This window comes from Vitis vinifera, chromosome 19 (assembly GCF_030704535.1).
Source record: "Vitis vinifera cultivar Pinot Noir 40024 chromosome 19, ASM3070453v1".
Lineage (NCBI taxonomy): Eukaryota > Viridiplantae > Streptophyta > Magnoliopsida > Vitales > Vitaceae > Vitis > Vitis vinifera.
The window spans coordinates 20144840-20165311 of NC_081823.1; the positions used below are offsets into that span (position 1 = coordinate 20144840).

General features: G+C 28.4%; 1 protein-coding gene across 1 annotated transcript; it reads left to right on the top strand.

Moving 5' to 3' along the window:
* Positions 1-17294: 17294 nt before the first annotated feature.
* On the top strand, positions 17295-19648 carry LOC104877736 (F-box/LRR-repeat protein At4g14103). The gene is made up of 3 exons (XM_010646530.3): positions 17295-18690; positions 19061-19210; positions 19292-19648. The coding sequence occupies exons 1-3, from the start codon at positions 17740-17742 to the stop codon at positions 19589-19591; spliced, it is 1401 nt and encodes a 466-aa protein (XP_010644832.1). The 5' UTR covers positions 17295-17739; the 3' UTR covers positions 19592-19648.
* The last annotated feature ends 824 nt before the right edge of the window (positions 19649-20472 follow it).

Consider the following 20472-nt stretch of genomic DNA (forward strand, 5'->3'; position numbering starts at 1 on the left):
CTTCTATCAATCTTCAACAATGTCCTTTGAATTTTGTGCAATTGGAGATGTAACTTACCCAATAACTACTCTATTCTTGATGAGATGGTTTTTCAAAAACAATAAAAGAGAAAGGAAAAGGGAGAATTATGTTTTGGGCCCAGCTAAATTAACATTTGATCCATATATCATGCATATTTAAGCCCAAGACCCAAACAAAGTATGAAAATAAAGATGAAGGATATTGTCTTTCATTAATCCCTAAAATACTCTTAACCGTTACATAGTCACAAGTGAATGTGAATTTCAATTTTTTTTTGTGTTTTTTTCCCTTTTCTATTCCCTATTAAGCATTACTCATTTCTAACTTTTCTTTTTCTTTTTCTTCCAATCTATATTTCTATTTTATGTCAAATAAAAAGCAATAATGTTTTTTTGTTTTTCATTTTTAAAGATATTGAATCTTTTTGCTCTTATTATAAGCAATGATAAAAATTTTGGGATTTTTCATCCAAATATTTTTTTATCTTTTTGTATTTATCTTTTAGTTTAATTTTCATTTTTTATTTTAAATTTATATTACCCTTTCATTTATACTTTTCTCTTATTTTTAATTATTTTTATATATTTTCTACATTAACCATATTTTAAAAAATTTAAAAATTGACTATCACTTCACTTTATTTTATATATATCCTTTTAGCTTTTTAATTTTTAATTTTTTTATTTCAAAATTTTTAAAAAGATAAATTTATTGAAAAAAAAACTAAGATATGAAGTTCTAATATTATATTAATAATTTTTCTTATCTAGATAGACTAAAGCAAAGTATTTTAACTCACAACAAGAAAATTATCAATACAATTTTTTAGTTAAACTTTAAAAATTAATTTCAAATAAAATATATTATATAAAATTTTATCTCAAAATTATTGAAAGTGGTATTTAATTTTTTTTATTGACTTTTAAACTTATCTAATTTTTTACTTGAAAGGGAATAGAACATGTTTACAAAAAAAAAAAAAAAAAATTAGTTTTTCATTTTTTAAATAAATGAGTATAAATATATTAAAATAAGTAAAGATAATCTTAGTAAAAAATTTGATAAATATGATTATAATTTTAAATATAGATTCATTTGGATAAAATTTCACAAATATATATATATATATATATATATATATATATATATATAGAGGAAAGAAAGAACATTGCTAAAACTACAAAAACAAAATATGCAATTACAAAATTTTCATGATGAAATTTAAAAATAAAATTCGAAACAATTCTTGAGTGGGAGAATTTAAGTGGGGAAAAATCTTTGAGTGGAAAAAAATGGGTAAGTTTTTCAAAATCACTTGAAATCCTTAATAAAAAGTAGTCTTATACACCCTTATACAATTAGTAAAATTTTCTTATACAGTTAGTGTAATACCCTTGTACAATAACTCAAATTTTATACATCATCTCATGAATATCTGACAATAGGTTGGTTAAACATATTTGCATTGGTTTGGTTTTAAAAAAGAAGAAAAATTGTTGTATAATTTTGTTTTACAATCATTATAAGTGAGGTACCTATTCAAATGACCATATACAAGTTAGACAAAGTGTATGAGATGAATGTATGCTTAACCAATGTATGTAAGGAATGTCATTTATCCTCGGTTAGGGGAAATAAACAAACAAGTTTTTCAAAATCACTTAAAATCCTTCACAAATAATAGTTTTGTACACCCTTGTACAGTTAGTATATTTGTCATGTACACTTAGTGTAAATACCTTGTACAGTGACTCAAATTCCATATACCTCCTACTCAATGTGTAACCATAGGTAGGTTAACCATGTTTTCATTGGTTTGTTTAAAAAAATGGTGGAAGATGGAAAAACAAAATTTTCTCTCAAACAGCATTAGTGGGATAAGTATTCGAATTATCATGTGCGAGTTAAATAAAGTGCATAAGATGAGTGTGTAATAGAGGAATGTGTACCTTAAGATTGTGCAATCCTTAGTTGACAAGACAAAAAAAAAAAAGTTTGTCCAAAATTGATTAAAATCTTTCACAAAGGATAGGGTATACCATTTGTATAGCTAGAATATTTGTCTTGTACAGTTAGAACATTTGTCTTGTCCAATTGAACATTTACCTAGTACAGTTAGTATAACACCCTTGTACAATGGTGCAAATTTCATCCATATGCATACATTATGTGCCACATATGATGTGCAAACCATGTTTCCAATGGTTTGATTTAAAAAATGATATAAAACATAAAAACAAAATTTCTCTAAACATCATTATTAAGGTAAGTATTTGAATTGTTATATGCGAGTTAAATAAAGTATATGAAATAAAAGAATTTGTAGTAGGAGAACGTATAATCCTTAGATGATAAGAAAAAAAAAAAAAAAAATTGTTCGAAGTGTACAGTTTTGTACACCCCTTGCACAATTAGTGTAATAACCTTGTATAATGCTATAAATTTCATATATATGTATAAATTATATCCACATGAGTGTGTAAATTATGTTCCCAATAGTTTGACATTTAAAATAATTAAAACAAATAAAACATTAATTTATTTTATTTTCAATGCAAAATGTAATTAAAAATAAGACAAAGAAATTACTTAAAAACTATTATTTAAGCCAAGTTTATTTATTTATTTCCTTTTATTTTTGGAAATAAAGAAAAAAGAATAAAAAATTTATTTAACCATAAGAAATATGAATATAAGATCAGTTAGAAAATATCAAATTTATTTATTTATTTCATTTTATTTTTGGAATTAAAGAAAAAAATAAAAAAATTTATTTAACCATAAAAAATATTGATATAAGATATGTTAAAAAAATAAAAATAACCCCAAATTTATTTACTTATTTCATTTCATTTATTTAAATTAGAAATTAATTTATTTTAATAGATTAAAATGTGCACAATTGATTTATTACGTTGTTAATTATGGATATATTAAAATTTTCTATTAGACAAAAAATAAATAAAGAAAATAAAATTAAAAAGAGTAATAAATATATATAATTTAGTTATTTAATTATTTTTCATGTAAAAGATAGTCCCACAAAAAACATACAATTGATCAATTTCTTTGTTTAATTGTAAACATATTATATTTTTTATTTTATTTTATTATTAAAATAACTAATGGAAAAAAATAAAAATGAATAATCAATGAATGAAATTTAATTCTTTTTATTATTTTCATATAAAAAATAATACTAAACAAGGTTTTCAATTTTTATAATTTAAAAACAGTTTTCATTTTTTAATTAAATGTTTTTTCAAAAAGAAAATATAAAAAATATAAATCATATTACCATTTTTTTAGAAAGTATTTTTAAAAATAGTTTTTGAACATAATTTTTCTTTATTTATAATTTAAAATAGAAAATAATGCTGATTTTCAATTATTTATATATATAAAAAAATTAAAACAATGAAAAATCCAAATTGTTAAAATAGAATTATTATGGTTGCATGAATAGTGGTGCAATAAAGACAAAAAAAACTTATGTGAAAGGTCATTGGGTATTTTAGTCCATCACTATTTTATATCCTTAAAAGGTAATATATAGAAATTTGAAGGATATATTGGTCTTTTAACATCTTATATCATTTCCATCAATTATGGAAGTTATATGGACCAAATGTTAATTTTTGGGCCTAGCTAGGCCCAAAACACAATTCTCCCAAAGGAAAAAAGAAGAGAGAGAGGGAGAAGTGGGACGACATCAAGTTGGTTCAAGATGAGCTACTCCCATTTCAACCATTTCTTATTTATTCACCTTCATCACATTTAAAAAGTCAAACAAGGCGAATGGAGTGGCCCGTATGCAAATTTCCTATAGTTGCCTTGGCCCGTTTAACTTTTTTTTTTTTTAAATTTAATTTTAATATTTTTAATTACATTAAAATAAATATATTTATAAATAATTAAAATATTATAATTTTTTATCACTTATTTTATTAAAAAATTTATTATTATTATTATTATTATATATTAAAAATATGAAAATAAAAATTAAATTAGACTATATATAATCAAGATAGGTCAAGACAATACCCAAACCCACCCTAAACCTATCCTAAGTTTTTAAGAAAATCTCAAACACACCCTTACCCCATTTATTTAAATTTCAAACCTATCCCATAAGGGGCGAGACGAGTACTTGAAAAACCCACCCCAAGGGAAAATAAAAAGATGACTAGAGTATGTTTAGGAATATTTTCAAAAATCATTCTCAAGAAATATTTTTTAAAATAATTGTCTAATATTTCTTTAGAATAGAAGTTTATTTGAGAACTTAAAATGTTTTTTTAACTTATTTCTTTTTATATTTTTAGATTTTCTTAAAGATAAATTTTATACGTAGTGCTTCATTTTCAATTATTTTTCATATTTGTTTCATTATGTTTTAAAACAATCATCGGAATTATGTTTTCAAAAATATATTGTTTTCTATTTTAAAGAAAAAATGTTTAAAAAAATAAAAAACTGATTTTTGTTTTCTTGTTGTCAAACAAGTTTTCCTAACTTTTTTTTTTTTTAATAAAAAACAGAAAACTATTTTTGAGAATAATTAACAAACACTCCCTTATTTATCTTCCTCACACCCCTTTATATAGAGCATGTGAGAAAACACACTAACTCTAGTTACTTATGTATGTTCCAAATATAATTATTATTCTAAAATATCTTTCTATTAGAAAATAGGAATTTTAGAATACCTATTTTGATATTTAAGATTATTAAATCGAAATACTTAATTTATTCTCAAGATTAGAATAACTTAATAAATATTCTAAATCTCATAAGAATTAGAAACCTATCTTATGCAGCATGTTAACATTTATTTAAACCTAACCTTGTCTTTTTAGGTGGAATCAGAATGAGACAACATTCCTAACAATTCATGCACTCATATTTGAAATCTTAAAAATACATGAAATGCCAAAAATGTTTTCACCACAGACATTTTGTTAATTTGTTGTAAAACCTTAGTTTGATTCCAAACCATTCTTGAGTAACCTTCATTAATTTTTAGGGTTATTTAATTAAAAGGGCTATTGAAAATCCAATTTTGAAAATCTAACCCTCCATTCCTTTTTGGCTATATTTTGACAAAAATGTCCTTATTCTTTACAAATATGAGGATTATTTTATCATTTTTCATCGATTAATTCTAATTTTTTTCACTACAAATCATTTTTATAAAACCAAAGAGATTTGCTTAAAAGGGCCATATGAAGCCCAATTTTGGAAATTTAACCCTTCATCATTTTTTGACCACATTTAACAAAAAAAAATCCTTATTTATTTATTTATTTTGTAAAAATAATCAAACTTGTATGTAAATACTTAAAATAATTAAGGGCATTTATGTCAAAAATAGGTTACTTTTCAAGTCAAAACATAGAAAATTTGAAATTTACATATAAGAGGATTATTTCATCCATTTTCATCAATTAATTCTAATTTTTAAGCCTTTTTTCCATTGCAAATCATTTTTATAAAACCAAAGAGAACATATGATAAAGGTCTTACTTAGCTTCCTGTCAATTACACCAAATTTCAATCAATCCCTATGATCTAATTGGTTGTGTCGTACTATAATATTATCATTGCATTCCAACCTACAAGGAGCCCTTGCATGATGAGAGATAACTAATAAATTTATGACCTATTTACCTTATTTATTAAATACTACTCTTCTGGAATTTGGCCCATCAACAAATAATTACAAACTTAGAATAAATAAAAGCTTGTTATAAAAAACCATCCATTTAATTAATATATAATAACATTACATTGTATTGTATACTAGAAAAAGACTTCGCAAGTCATTTTTTTTTTATAGAACTATGGAGTTCAAATTTTTGTGATCACACATAGCCAATTAAAAGTATAATTCCTAGATGAATTCCTTACTTGAACTAATCAACCCTTAGACTCAATATACCACATAGCTAACATACTCTAATAGTGAGTCTTAGGAAAATACATATGATCACAAAATCAAAGTGCACAATCTAAGAATCTTAAAACTCATTAATCCTTTCAAGATTTAAAGCACTTGTGTATGATAGACTAGAAGGGAAGCTATTTCCAACACATGACCAAGTTCCAATGCATAAGTTGTGAGCTTAACTACTTTTATGCTTGAGTTAGGCCTAGCAACTATGCATTGTAATTGTGAGCTTAACTACTCTATTGATTGAGTTAGGCTTGGCGACAATGCATTGTAATCAATTAAAATGATTGCCAATTTTCCATTTGTAGTGTTCTGAACTAGGTTCTAGTTTGGAAGGAACCGAAAACCATGAACTCTTATATGTTCCCAACGCCATGCACCATGATGTCTTTCTTTCCAAATCCCGCTACATTAAAACATAATCAATTTATTAAAATAGCCACAATTCATCCAAATATGCAATGAAATTTATAATGAATTATTTTATTAATAATGTGGATTCTCAAATAAAGTTATTTTTAGGGCATACAATACCAAACATACTTTTGATGAAATTTCTCTTATGAGTGGATCAATTCCTCCTCCAATGGCTTTCAAAATGAGTAATATATCTAACCTAAAATAAAATCATGAAGATTGAGAAAGCCCTAGAGTCTTGAAGGGATGAAAGTCTTCAAAGCAAGATTCAAAGATTGAATCCTTGAATGAGAGATTGGGAATGGTATGACTCGTTAAGCTTTCTTTCTAAAGAAACCTGCTTTAAAGAAAATAAGATCTCTTTTGAAATCTCTCAAATCTCTAACCCTAGAAGGGTTACAAAGAGGTATTTATAGGCTAATAACTCGAAGAGTTTCAGTTTTAACAGAATTCTAAATCAAATTTGCATGAAAAATCTTAACAGAAACAACATGACCACTTGGGCCAATTAAAGCACCATTTGAGTGCCTTGAGTGCTTGAGCAGTGTGGAGCACTTGAGCGATGATTACTACTTAAAAAGTGCTATTTTGTAGCTTGTAATTAACTCTTTTAAACACTCTTGAGTAGTAATTATTACCTTTAACTCAATTGACATGTTAAGGACCCTTGCAATCATTTCTAATCAAATTGTGTTAAGTTTTGGTGTTTTTGATAGCTTTTAGCTACGCCAAAGCAATCCAAGAATGAGGGAGAGCTATATATAGTTCATGGCAAAGATTTTGGAAGCTCAAATTCATGAAGAACCAAGCTTTGGAGCTCCATAGCCCTTTTCCAAAGTCGTTCAAAGTATGCAAGGAAAGAACAACAGAGAGAGGAAAAACAGAGTGAAGAAAACAGAGGACAGCAGCTGCAGTCTTCTTTCGCACTTTTGGAGCACTTTTAGAAGTCCATTTTATACATTCTATATAACATTTCAAAGCTCAGGAAGTCAAGAATCCAACGCTTCAAACGGTGTACGAATTGGAGCTGAAATGAGGAAGATATGGCCTTTTCAAGACAACTGCATCCAGCTGAAGGACAAATTCGCATCTTGCGAATTTGGAACTCCAACGTGCGAAATTAAAGCCTACCTTGCGAAATGGAAATGGAATACAGCCGCACAGTCAAAGAGAATCCCAACTTGCGAAAGTGATTTTGCAACTTGTGAACTTGGAGCTCAACGTGCGAAAATGGATTCCAAGTTGCGAAATCAACTTGCGAGATTTTCGCAAGTCACCATGCAACGTGCGAAATCTACATGAGAACTGGGATATTTGTGCACCGACTCTTTTAGATCTTTTCTTCAGATATTTTTGTATAAATTTCCATTCTTCTCCTTGTAATCCACCAACCATAAGATTTCTTAGCTAGGAAGGTTGGAAAAACTTCTCTATATATATTCCCTTGCATCCATTGTAAAAGATATAGATATATAAAAGTATGTAGAATCGATCAATATATAGAATATACAGAGCCTTGCTCTGTTTTTCCTTCTCTTTCATTTTCATTTTCTTGCTAGCCAAACATTCTCTGAGATGTTTTCTCAAAGGATGAGTGGCTAGGATTTTTGTTTCTTGGGTGAAGGAAGCTAAGTAAGGTTCTGGCTACATTAGTGTGAGATTTTGTTGTTTCCGTTTTTAATGAAGAGAAAGTGTGATCCATTTTTGGTTTTTATATTTTTAGTTAACTAGGATTACCATGAATAGCCAATACTTGGTAAGCTTTCGGATTCCATGGATTCTTATTGCTTGCAATCTTGCTCCATGGAGGTCTAATTGTTATCTCTTGTTCGCTTGTGAAGGATGATCCGATGGTAAGGATCACCTTGAATGGAAAATACTAGGTGAGAGGTACGAGCCATTGCAAGGTGTATCAGTGAGAGGGATTTAGCGTTGAAACCATTAATGGCAAGCATCTGTATCACACCGGTTCGGGAAATAACTATAGGTTAAATTCCGAATGCGAGGAAAAGATTTAAGTGACCGGAATCTCCCTCTTTGTAGTTAGCACCTGATCCTAGTAACCCGAAATCCCAAGAAACACCTTTCTTTCTAATTTCTTTCTAGTTAATTTTAGTTACTTTATGTTAGGTTAGCTTAATACCATCCGTTTTCATTCAAACTTATGTCTTCTTTTAAAGCTAACAAAGAAAAGAAAAAACACCAATTCAGTTTTTGAACTAATATCAATTGCGAAGTGAAAACCCATCTCTGTGGACGATCCTAGAGCCACTATACTATGCTAGCTAAATGCTACCCCGGTATATGGTGAAATAGGTTTATAAATTTTGTTGATTACTCCCGTTTGAGGATTGAGATCAAAGCACATCAATTGAGTTGAATCAATTGGAACACCAATCGGGCACGAATTAAGCGGTGTGGAGCGCTTGAGTGGTCTTTAGCACTTGAGTGCTTCAAGCCGCTCGAGTGATCTTGGCCTTTTTCAAAACATTAATTTTAAAGCATTTTAAGTTCGAAATCAAAATCGATTCTCTCTATACCTCGAAGAAGCCTAGCTTGCCACAAGCCAATCATTTTTGGACATACTTGTGACTTCCCAAATAGATGAACAATAACCTTTAATCTTCAATAGAGATTAAGTCACTATCTGAAATGAATTTTATGGCCAAACATTAAAATGAACAAAATTTCCAACATACAAACAAGACTAAATGCCCTAACAATTTCCCCCTTTGACAATTTTGTGAAAAAATATTGTTACATAAATGCACTCGAACTCTCATAATGGAGTTTACATAACATACATTAACGCTCAAATAAAAATAAATTAAAGGAATGTTTTTCACCATTGTGTAGACTTTTTCTCTTAAACCTATAACCTACACATACAAAATACTATACCAAAGGTAAAGTAATGTGTGGGATAAGATATTATCAAAGCAATAGAATAGGATAGTTGGAAATTTTGCTTGATGCATTGTGAAACCATGAATGAGAAAAAAATTCCCATAGTGACACTAATGTACAAAGCTAAGCTCAAGAGGAATATAAATGCATATAAATCAACCAAATATAATAGAAGGTTGATAAGACACAACAGAGCAACAATAATGTCTAGAGGTTTATCTCCAACCAGAAAATAGGCAGTGGAGATCATGTGAAGAAGCTTGTGTAACTCAAAATACTTTTAGAGAGATAGACAATTCAAATTGAAATATCTTGCAAGAAACGTCTATGTCAGATATCTCTCTTAAACTTCTAAAATATGCTTTCATTAGTTGATTTGGTTTCCTCCAATGTCTTACGTTTAATTTCTTCCAATATTTCAATTAATTTTCCTTAAGAATTAAATGAACAAAAGAATTCATAAAATAATTTCAAAAATATATAACTCTAAAGAACATAATTCCCCATAAAAATATTTTAACTCTATTGGTTAAGGATTTTTTTTTTCTAATTTTCTTTTATCTTTTCTCAATTAGTTTTCAAAATTAATATGCTCCCCATATTTAAGTGGGTGAAATATGGTCAATGATCTCCTTTTTTTTTTTTTTTTGTCATAAAAATGGCAAAGCATATAACATAGAAACTAGAAAGCACACAAGATATAAAGATAAGGAAACATTATATCTATCTATATATATATATATATATATATTTATGACATTTAGATAGGAATTTGGTAATTCCTTATTAACTTTTGAGGATTCTAGAATTCATTGATTCCTATTTAAAATATAATTAATCTATTTAGGGAAGTCTATTAAAACCTATGTTGGTGAATTATCTTAATTCTTGGACTTCTAACTTGTATTCTCTTATTTCTTCATGAAGATCCTTAATAATTACTTTGGAGATTTCTAATTAAATCTTGTTAATATTTCATCTAAATTGTAAGGATCTATGTTTTTCTTATTTTCTAGTTTGTGAACAGATTTCTTGAAGATTTCATATAGTTCTAACTTAACTGATGAATCTTCTATCTTGTTTAATAGTTCTAAAATTAATTCTTGTTCCTTGCTCATGACATTTATAACCTTAGGTTAACATTCACTACTACCTTTAATAAATTCTTCTTGATTATTAGATGTTTGACTTAAACTTTCATCAGTATCTTGCAATTAGTTGACATCATCTTGATTATCTGAATCTGTTATGGATTCAAATTCTATGATGTTTAATATTAATTCACATAGCATATCTTTTCACTTATCTAAAACATTCAAGTTATTGATTTTCTTCTTGACTATACAAACTTTCTTAAGTGTCCTACCTTTCTACACTTAAAACCAACTGGGTTTGAGTGTGAAGGAGTTTCTACTTTCTTATAGGGTTCCTTGTTGATTTTTCTTATATTATGTCTAAATCTCTTCGTTTCATTTTGTCTATATTTTCCAATGTTCTTCTCTTATTGTGATAAAAGGTTTCTTTACTGGGTTTGTTTATAATTTATTTTTTTTTACATTTCTTAGAAAGGAGCTTAGTTTTTTTTTTTTTTTTTGTTTTAAAAAAAAAAATTTCAAACTAACTACAAAAAGTTTTAAATTTTTTCTTGTAGATGTTTTTTTAAGATTTCATTTGTTGCTTAAGTTTAAAGTCATTACACAAGAATATTCCTTCTATAGTTCTAATACTTATGATTTCTCTATAAGTTAGCTTATCATAGGGAATTTGTCCACTAAATTGTTCCATGATCTTAATCCAAATATTTTTTTAGAATGCTTAGGTGATCCTAAAATGAATTTCTCTTTCCAAAAGAGTTGGTTATAATATGACCTTAACACAACTTTGGTTAAAAACATGTCTTTATACCACCTAAAATCTTGAAGTTTTGAACACTTAAGGTTGGTTAATAGATTTGGTATCTTGTCTTTATACCATCTAAAAAATTAGAGTAGCAATTACATCCTCAATATCTTCTCCTTCCTCATCCTTAACCATTTCATTTTCTTCATTTATCTTGTATGTTTTTAAAATAACATTCTTATCTTTTTGCATGAGATAGTTATCCCACCATCCTTTTAACTAACTTGTAAACCTAATAATGAGTGTCTAAGCAATAGCATGATCTGACAATTTATTGTTTAATTTATAGGTTGTGCTATCCATAGTCATTTCTTGAAGTTTTGTAAGTATATTATACTTTGTTGTACCATCTATGTTCCACTCATAAATGGTTCTATTGGTATAAGAAGCTTGAGTATATTTATTACTTTCCTCATATTGCATATCAAGAAATATTAGTCTAGGGTAAAACTTCCTAGTCTTAGAAGTTTCTTGATTCTCAAAACTTTTAATTCTTGAAATTTCTTGGTTTTAAGATTCTTTAAATATCTTCATTAGTTCATCAACTTTAACTTTTGAATTGATTTCTTCATTATTAATAACATTAACTCCTCTTACAAGGGAGACTATGGTGTGTTTAGGACAGTTAAACCTTTTTTTTTCTTTTTTTACCTTTTCACTTATTCTTTTAATTAAGTCTTAAGCTATTGTTGGATTTTCTTAAAATTTCTTAGATAACTCAAATGGCTTAAATAAAGTTTTGTTATCCTTCTTGATAAAAGTTGTCTTAATATATTCTTGATTTTGAACGACCTTCTCAACTCAACTGAGTTGATCTCCTAATGTCTTAAGAAACATGTTAGTGTAATTATTTTGTTCCGTGATTTTCTTAAGATCTACTATACTAACAATTCCTTTATCCTCAAGCTTTGTCTTAAAAGGTGATGTTCTTATTATTATTCCATTGATGTTGTTATCTATCTTAGCTTCTAGGGGGTGAATAGATTCTATGATAGTATTATCACTAGTTTTCCATTGCATGTTTTTTTTGTTAAAGTGTTGTTAATGATCTTAATAGGGTGCTCTAGATATTCATCTTCCTTAAAGATGTCAAACCATTCCCAAAACTTAACATGTGTTTGACATTTTCTTAAATATCCATAAAACTATTCTTGATAAATATTTCTTGTTCATTTTGGGACTTTGCTAAAGTAGCATCCTATTTTTTCCTTATTTTCTTTTGAATATAAGTCTTGTCTTAATATTTTCTTGTTCGTCTTAAAGTCTTGTTCTATGATATTAATCATTTGGGAATAAGTGGGTGACATATTTGTTGATTCTTGTGGTGATTCTTGGGTAAACTCCTATCTTTTGAATAATAAGGTCTTGTTGATTTAGTATGACTTCTAACACCAGATAACTTAACATTCTTAGGACTTACAAATGTGGATCCTTATTCTTAGTGGTTTAGGTTGGGATAGATGAAGATAAAGGCTTTGGAAGGTTCATATTATGAAATTCTAAGGTTTCTAGAATGCTTACAAGAGCTAGAGAATAACATATCTCCTCCTCCGTCTGGATACTGAACTATTTGTTCAATTTTTTCTATTCTTTGTTCTATGGCTAGGACAACATTGGTGAAATGCCATGATTCTAGAAACTTAGCTTCATTCCATATGATCTTCTTTGGGATGATGAAGTTGGACTTGTTACGAGAATAGGACTAGAAGAGAATAGTTTATCCCTTAAGACTAGTGTTTAAGGCTCCAAATCCTACATTTTTAGTCATGCTCTTATAAGCAAACCTTGTTATGATAAAAACTAGACTGTTTCTTTCCTTAAACTTAAATCTATGAGTCTTAGCATGAAGGATAACTAAATCTAGGATGTTAACATCTTTTAATCTTATTTTAAAATTAAGGAAACACTGGAAGTATATAGAACATTGTCATGCCCAATGACCCACTCCAAGGGCGTGATGGTCATTTCACACCTTATACCCGAAGGCTTAAAGTGTAACTTGACCCAAACAATTATCTTGTAACTGGAAGTTACCAAATACCAAATACCTGTTCAAAGTAGCGAAACAAAATTCTAAAATCTTCAAAACTTAACTTTAAAACTTAGCATCCATCAACCAAAATCCATTATCCCAATAGAGTGCAAACTCAAACAATTCAAGTGCTAACAAAATTTTCATAATCTCCAAATCTCAACTTCAAACTATCCTAAAAAAATTTAAAAGTTCAATATCTAAATAGCTTCCAAAAACCAAATAATCCAAATGAACATAAACTTATAAGCTAACAATGTCCAAAAATGACATCCTAAGCAAAATCCTAATGATGACCATTTCCCGACCTAGCCATCACTCCTCGCCAGAACTAAGGGTACTTGAAAAGTGATCAACAAATAGGAATGCAGTCCATGGATCAAATATTTATAGTTCACTTGCAAAATAGGAGATATTATAACTAATTATTTTCATAAACCTTTGAGTCAATTTTGCTAATACATTCAAAACTTTTAACTTGTACACTTTCATTTTTTATTCAAATATTTTCATATCAAATTCAATCAAAACATTCAAATTATTTATTTACTTTGATCATCAAACATCAAATGGTTCCTAGTTAGATGAGACTTTTCAAATAGGTGGCTAGCCTCAAATTGTTCCTTTAAGGTGGACGGAACCAAACACTACTAGTACTAGTAACCTCTAACCAAACCCCTAGAGGTTGGGGTCCAAATCAATTACATTCCCCCCCAAGAAATGTAAAGGTCAACTATTATATCCTGTCAACAAGGGCCAAAAAGTCATAAGTCAACTATCATATCCAGTTGATAAGGGCCAAACAAACTAGAGTCAAACACTTATTTCAATTATTCAAATTTGCAAAACATAATATATCCACATTTCTCAGTTGTAAACAAAATATAAGGTTCTAACATACTTTTCATGCAAAACATATTTGATCCATGCATAAAATAATAATAACTCAAAATGTTTCCGAAAGATGTATATAAAAATTTGTTTCTAAAAAATAATAACTACATTAATTTCCCTTGCCTTAAAAGCACTTAGAAACCTTGAAGAGTTTAGCCCCAAGAATCTAATTCCCACCTAACATAACAAAAAGATACTATTATCACAAAATTATTTTTCCAACTTCTTAACCAATAACAATTTAATTAATTAGTTTCCCTTTATTTATTTTATTATATTTTATTATTTATTAATTAATTATTATTTTTTTCCCAAAAATTTATCCTCAATAATTTGTTTCCAATTCCTAAAGTAAATTGAATTTCTTAGAAATATTTATTTGAAATAATTTCTCTCATCACTTTATATAAGAATTTATTTATTTAATCCAAGCCCATCATTATGTAGGTTTCCTAGACCTACTTCTCTTAATAATATTAACCTATATATATATATATATATATATATATAGATTCTTTCTTTTTTTCATCCCAGATTCTACATGCCATTTAACTTTTCAAAGTACACACATCAATTCTACATGTCATTTGACTTTCCAAATCACACACACCAAACGACACCATCTTCAGAATTTCTTCATCATTCATTCATTCATTTTTTTTTTATGTATACCTAATCACGTCTCAAGTCCTCCCTCAAATACTTCTTCCAATTTTATTTTATTTTTAATCTTCAATAGTACAAAAAAAAATCAAAAATCAAAATTTTCAATTTTTTTTTTAAAAAACAAACCCTAATCTAGATTAGGGTTTCTTAAAAAATTACCTAAAGTTTTTCACAAGAAGTGACGGATCTAAGAAAATAAGATTGAAGAATTAGAAGAAAAAAAATCTTACCTATAGAGATTTGTTCTTCTTTTTTAAAAAATAAACCCTAATCTAGATTGGGGTTTCTTCAAAAATTACCTAAAGTTTTTCACAAAAAGTGATGAATCTAAGAAAATAGAATTGAAGAATTAGAAGAAAAAAAAATTCTTACCTATAGAGATTTGTCCTTCAAACCTTGAATTCTGACTCCAACCTTACGTTCTCTGGAATTTTGTGAACGGAACACCATTCAGAAAAGAATAGGAAGAACAAAAATTTCTAATTTATACCTAGGGTATTTATTCGGAAAATTATATTTTTACCCCTCTTTCATTTTATTAAATTAATTAATTTAAATATTATTTTTATTTTCCTAACTTATCCAAAAAAAAAAAAAAAAAAATTGGTCGTTACAACCATCATTTATTCCTGCTTGAACAACTCCAATAGAATCTCAATAATCAAGATGTCTATTATCCCTTAAACACATGACAATTGAGCTCTTTAAACTTATCCTAGTTAAAGGTCTGGTTGCTACTTGAATCATTTTAAAGTGTATGAAGTTATAATATTTCTTATGTTTTTCTATGAACTTACTATCCAAAAGTCTTATAACTTGATTATCTCTAAACTTATGTTTTGTTGAAGTGCATATCTTAATGGTATAATCTAAGAAAAAACTTAAAAGTTCCTTTCTTGTAAATTTCTCAATTAGAAACCTTAGGTAATTTCCAATTATTTAACTCATTAGGAGTCTTAGAATAATTGACCTCTTCATTGCTTGCTAAAGCCTCTTAAGGATTTGTGGATCTCCTAAACATAGACCTGAAAATTGAACTCATATTTAGATCTTAATCTATAGCCTATTCACATGTATAAACTTGAGTGAGTAATCACTAAAAATACTGCCCTAAACACGTTGTTCCTTCGATGAACAGACTTCTTTTGATCGCCTCTAAGCATACCACTACTCATAGGATAAATCAAGCCCTTAAAACAAACCCATTTTATCTTCTCATGACTATGATACCATAAACACTATAGAGAATATGATATAACCAATTATATCATAAAGTTTATTATCACAAGTCCTTAGAATCACCAAGAGGGACATACTATTTCAAATTCATGAGATATTATGGTGTTTATCTTGAAAATACCTATCTTAAAAATTAAAACGTAAAGTTATTTATTGAATCTAAAATTAATTAATTGAAATTTAGTTGTACAATTTTATGAAGATTAAACATTTTATAGGTGAAAAAGGAAACAAATAATTACATATAAAAATAAATATAAAATTGATAATTGGACTTTCATAAAAATATTGAAGGATTTGATAAGGTTTTAAATAGTATAAACAAACATTTCAAGTAATGTAAAAGTAATTGTAATAATAATAATTAACTCTTTTTCTCTCTCCATATATATATATCATCTCAATTTTTGAAGGCATTTTGAAAATAAAAAATATTTTGAAGTTTATCATAGTATAGATTAATATGAATTTGTTGTTTTTTTAATATGATGGTAGCAATAGTTAGGGAGAACTCATCTCATCCTAGCCTAATCTCAATAACTAAAACTTATTCATATTCTTCCTTACAAAAAAAAAATTAAAAATAACGAAACATGATACGAGGAGCATGAGAATTGCTCAAACGGTTTAACCTTGTCTTACCCAATTTAATATTTTTACACGTTTATTTATATTAAAATAAATATAATTTATAAACAACAAATATTATAAATTTTTATAATCTATTTTTATGCTAATATGTATTAAAAATATAAAAAAAAATAATTAATTTAAGATAAATTTTTTTATTTAATGATATTTATATAAGCACCCGAAATTCAATTAGAGATTACAATGGGGTGGGTTTTTTTATGTATCATCCAACTATATATAAAATTTAATTTAAAATTTAATTTAATTTAATTTTAATTTTTCTATTTTTAATACATAGATAACAATAATAATAATTATAAATGATTTTCAATAAAATAAATTATAAAAAATATAATAATTTAATTATTTTTAAAATATATTTATTTTAATAATATTAAAAAATTAAAATATTTAAAAAAAATTAAATGGAGTGGGGCCAGAATGAAAATTTTTTAATAAAAAAAATTTCATACCCCTCCACTCCAATTAGGTTTTTTTAATAGGATGTGAATGAAAATTATTTTGAATTTCATCCCTAAATCAGGCGGCGGTTTTAAAAAATTCTCTCTTATATATAATAAAACCCGCGCATTGCATCCCTAATTGGGGGCCTCGAGCAGTAGTGTCCTAACGTAGATGCACAGGAGTCGCCTCTCGTAGCACCAACCGAATCTACTTCCACTCTCTTGCGCTCGCTCCAGGTTGTTTTTCTTTGTTTGCTTGCTCAGAAAACAGTATGAAATGGAAAAATTTTCTTTTTCCTTTTTTGTGAGTGAAGATTGGGGAAAAAAAATGACTTTTCAATTTTACACTGATCTTTTTGTCTTTGCATATTGCGATTTCTTTGGTTTCTTTTTGAGTGATCGTTAATGAAAAGCATACCAATTTTGGATTGTTTTGTTTTCCTACCATTTCTAGGAATGCGAGGCACAGCTTTTTAGGCTTAATTATCATTATTATTATTATTATTATTATTTCTTAATGGATTCTGAGGTTCAAAAGAACCTTAGGGTTTTGGGAAGATAGAAATTTTGGTTGTTTTTTCTAAATATCCTTCAGCATAGTAGGATAGAAGTAATGGGTTCAGAGTATGAAGAAAGCAGAGATATAATCAGCAACCTACCAGATGAACTTCTTTGTCATATCCTTTCGTTTCTTCCCACCAAATTTGCTGTGGGAACTAGTATCCTATCAAAAAGATGGAGGTACCTTTGGGCTTCTGTCCCTATTCTTGATTTTGATGATGAGTTATGGCTGAATCCAAGTACGCTTGTTGAACTTGAAGAAAGAATAATTATGTTTCAGAATTTTGTGGATGGAGTATTGCGTCATAGCGAGGTCTCATGTATTAAAAAGTTCCGACTCGGTTACCGTGATAACAATCTGGACAGTGTTTATTCCTGGATCTGCATTGCACTTGAGCGCCGCGTTCAAGAGCTTGATCTCCACTTACTTATAGACTGGGGGGTTGAATTGCCACCTATGTTTTTCATTTGCAAAACATTAGTGGTTGTGAAACTGTCGTGTGCACTTTTTCTTGATATTCCAACTACAGTTTGGCTTCCAAGTCTCAAGGCTCTCCATCTTAAGTCAGTTGAATATTCAGATGATGACTCAATCCAGAAGCTTCTATCTGGCTGCCCAGTTCTGGAAGAACTAGTCATAGAGAGAGAAGAACGGGATAATCAGTGGGTTGTTAATGTTTCCAATCCCTCATTGAAAATTTTGCGCATATTTTTTTTCACAGATGGATTTGCACACCCATATGAACAAGAAGATCAGGACTATAAAGTTGTGGTTGATGCCCCAAATCTTGAATACCTTAGTATCACAGATTACTTGTCAAAGGACTATTTTGTGAAAGATTTACCTTCCTTGGTTAAAGCATTTATTGATGTTGAACAAGATAGTGAAGAATTTGAAGAAAGTCCACATAATGGTGGCATATCATATCATGGTCCTATTTATGAGCTTCTTGGAAGGATCTCAAATGTGAAGTGTCTATCACTAACTGGCGTAACTTTAGATGTAAGTTTCCTATGTCCACCCATTGTTTCTTTTGCCTCTTCAACTAGATATTTGTGATAGTTGAGGTGTAAATAATTGTATTTTAAGGTTCAGCCCATGTTATTCTTATAGCCTGAAGATTTGAGGAGACGCATGGTAGATTGATAACTAGTGTAAAACCTTTGAATAAAAAAAATTTAGATCCTTAAAACTTCTATAAATCAAAAAATTTTAGATCCTTTCCTGTCATCAGATATATTGAAATGAATAAAAGGTTACTCACATATCAAGCATTAAATGGTTAGGATAAGGTTTCACAGGGTTGGCTGTTTTGTTATATTAGATTATTATACCCCAAGGATTATAACATTTGTATCTATCTTCCATGCAGTCACTGAGTGGCACTATTGGTGATTATAAGCTCCCTACATTTCATAATATGACCTGCTTGGAGTTCTTGTTTATTGGCGGCTTCAACTGGGACTTCTTGCCCAACTTTCTTCATAGCTCACCTAATCTTGAAGCTCTTGTCATTGAAACTGTATGTAAATATCCAATGTAAGATTGATTCGGTCTAGACTTGATAAAGTACATGATCTTACAAGTTTCATTTTGTTGTTAGGGTTATACAAATGAACTTATACCTGAAGGTTGGCTCATGCCGCTTCAAGTGCCTGCCTGTTTAGTATTGCATCTCAAGGAAATTGAAATTAGGAGGATTGTTGGTGAGGACTATGAGCTTGAAGCAGTAGAGTACCTATTGAAAAAGGCAGAAGTTTTGCAGCAGATGACAATAGATTGTCATGAGTCGTCCATGGACCAAGAGTTTTGTGTTTGCAAGAAATTATTAGGACTTCCTAGGGGCACACGAAGCTGTCAGCTTACAATTCTTTGCAGTTGTGGAGACACTCCTTGTTGCTAAGAATGCCAATTTGTAACTTGTCTTTTCTTCTTCTTCTTCTTCTTTTTTTTTTTTTTTTTTTTTCTCTCAATGGGATATTTATCTTTTTTCATGAACTATGCTTTACATGTTGCTTATTGTAAACCTCGATAAGTATCAGCTTAACTAATTTATGTTCTCTAAATAGCCATTCTTGGTGGGATTTCCATGTAACACATTTCTACTTGTTATGATATGTCATTTTGTTCATCAAGGGTTGTATACTTGAGCTTGTTAGAGTGACCTTCCTCCAATTTATATTCTCCATCAGTTGGTAATTTAGCAAAGGTTGGTTAGGATTTCTTTTTTCATACTTTACTAATTTACATTTCTTCTACTAATTGGATATAACTGATTGCATTCTTTGACTTCAGAGCTGGTGTTAGCAAAAACTAGTGGCAATTCCTTGAGTTCTTTTTTCCTTGTTTCAATTCCACACGTTCTGATGATTATCTGAAAGAACTGAAAAAGTGTGATTTGTGTACTGACTATTGCATTTGTATTTGTGAATGTGATATAGAATTGTGGTAGTAATAATTGTTTTCTATGCAAAAGTTTTTTTGTTAAACTGATGTTTTTGGAATTAAGAGTTCCAAAATGTTTTCTATTTCATCTTGTGAGGTGAGGTTAAATGATGGGGGAAAGCCTTTGAAAATCTATTCAAGGAAGAAAGGGAAGACCTAAGTAAACTTTAAGTAGGATTAATATTGATTAGAATTGAATTAGGATTAGTATTTGTTGGAGTCAAATTTGGATTAGCCAGTTAAGTTATAATATGATTAGAATTTGAGTCATGATAAGTTATTAGAGTTCTAGTAGACTTTAGATGTTATAATTAGAATTAGAATCATAATAGGTTATTA

Excerpts from the sequence above, each read along its gene's own strand:
- LOC104877736 (XM_010646530.3), top strand. The coding sequence starts at position 17,740 with ATGGGTTCAGAGTATGAAGAAAGCAGAGATATAATCAGCAACCTACCA. Across the intron at positions 18,691-19,060 it reads TAACTGGCGTAACTTTAGAT|TCACTGAGTGGCACTATTGG; the intron begins GTAAGTTTCCTA and ends TCTTCCATGCAG. Across the intron at positions 19,211-19,291 it reads AAGCTCTTGTCATTGAAACT|GGTTATACAAATGAACTTAT; the intron begins GTATGTAAATAT and ends TTTTGTTGTTAG.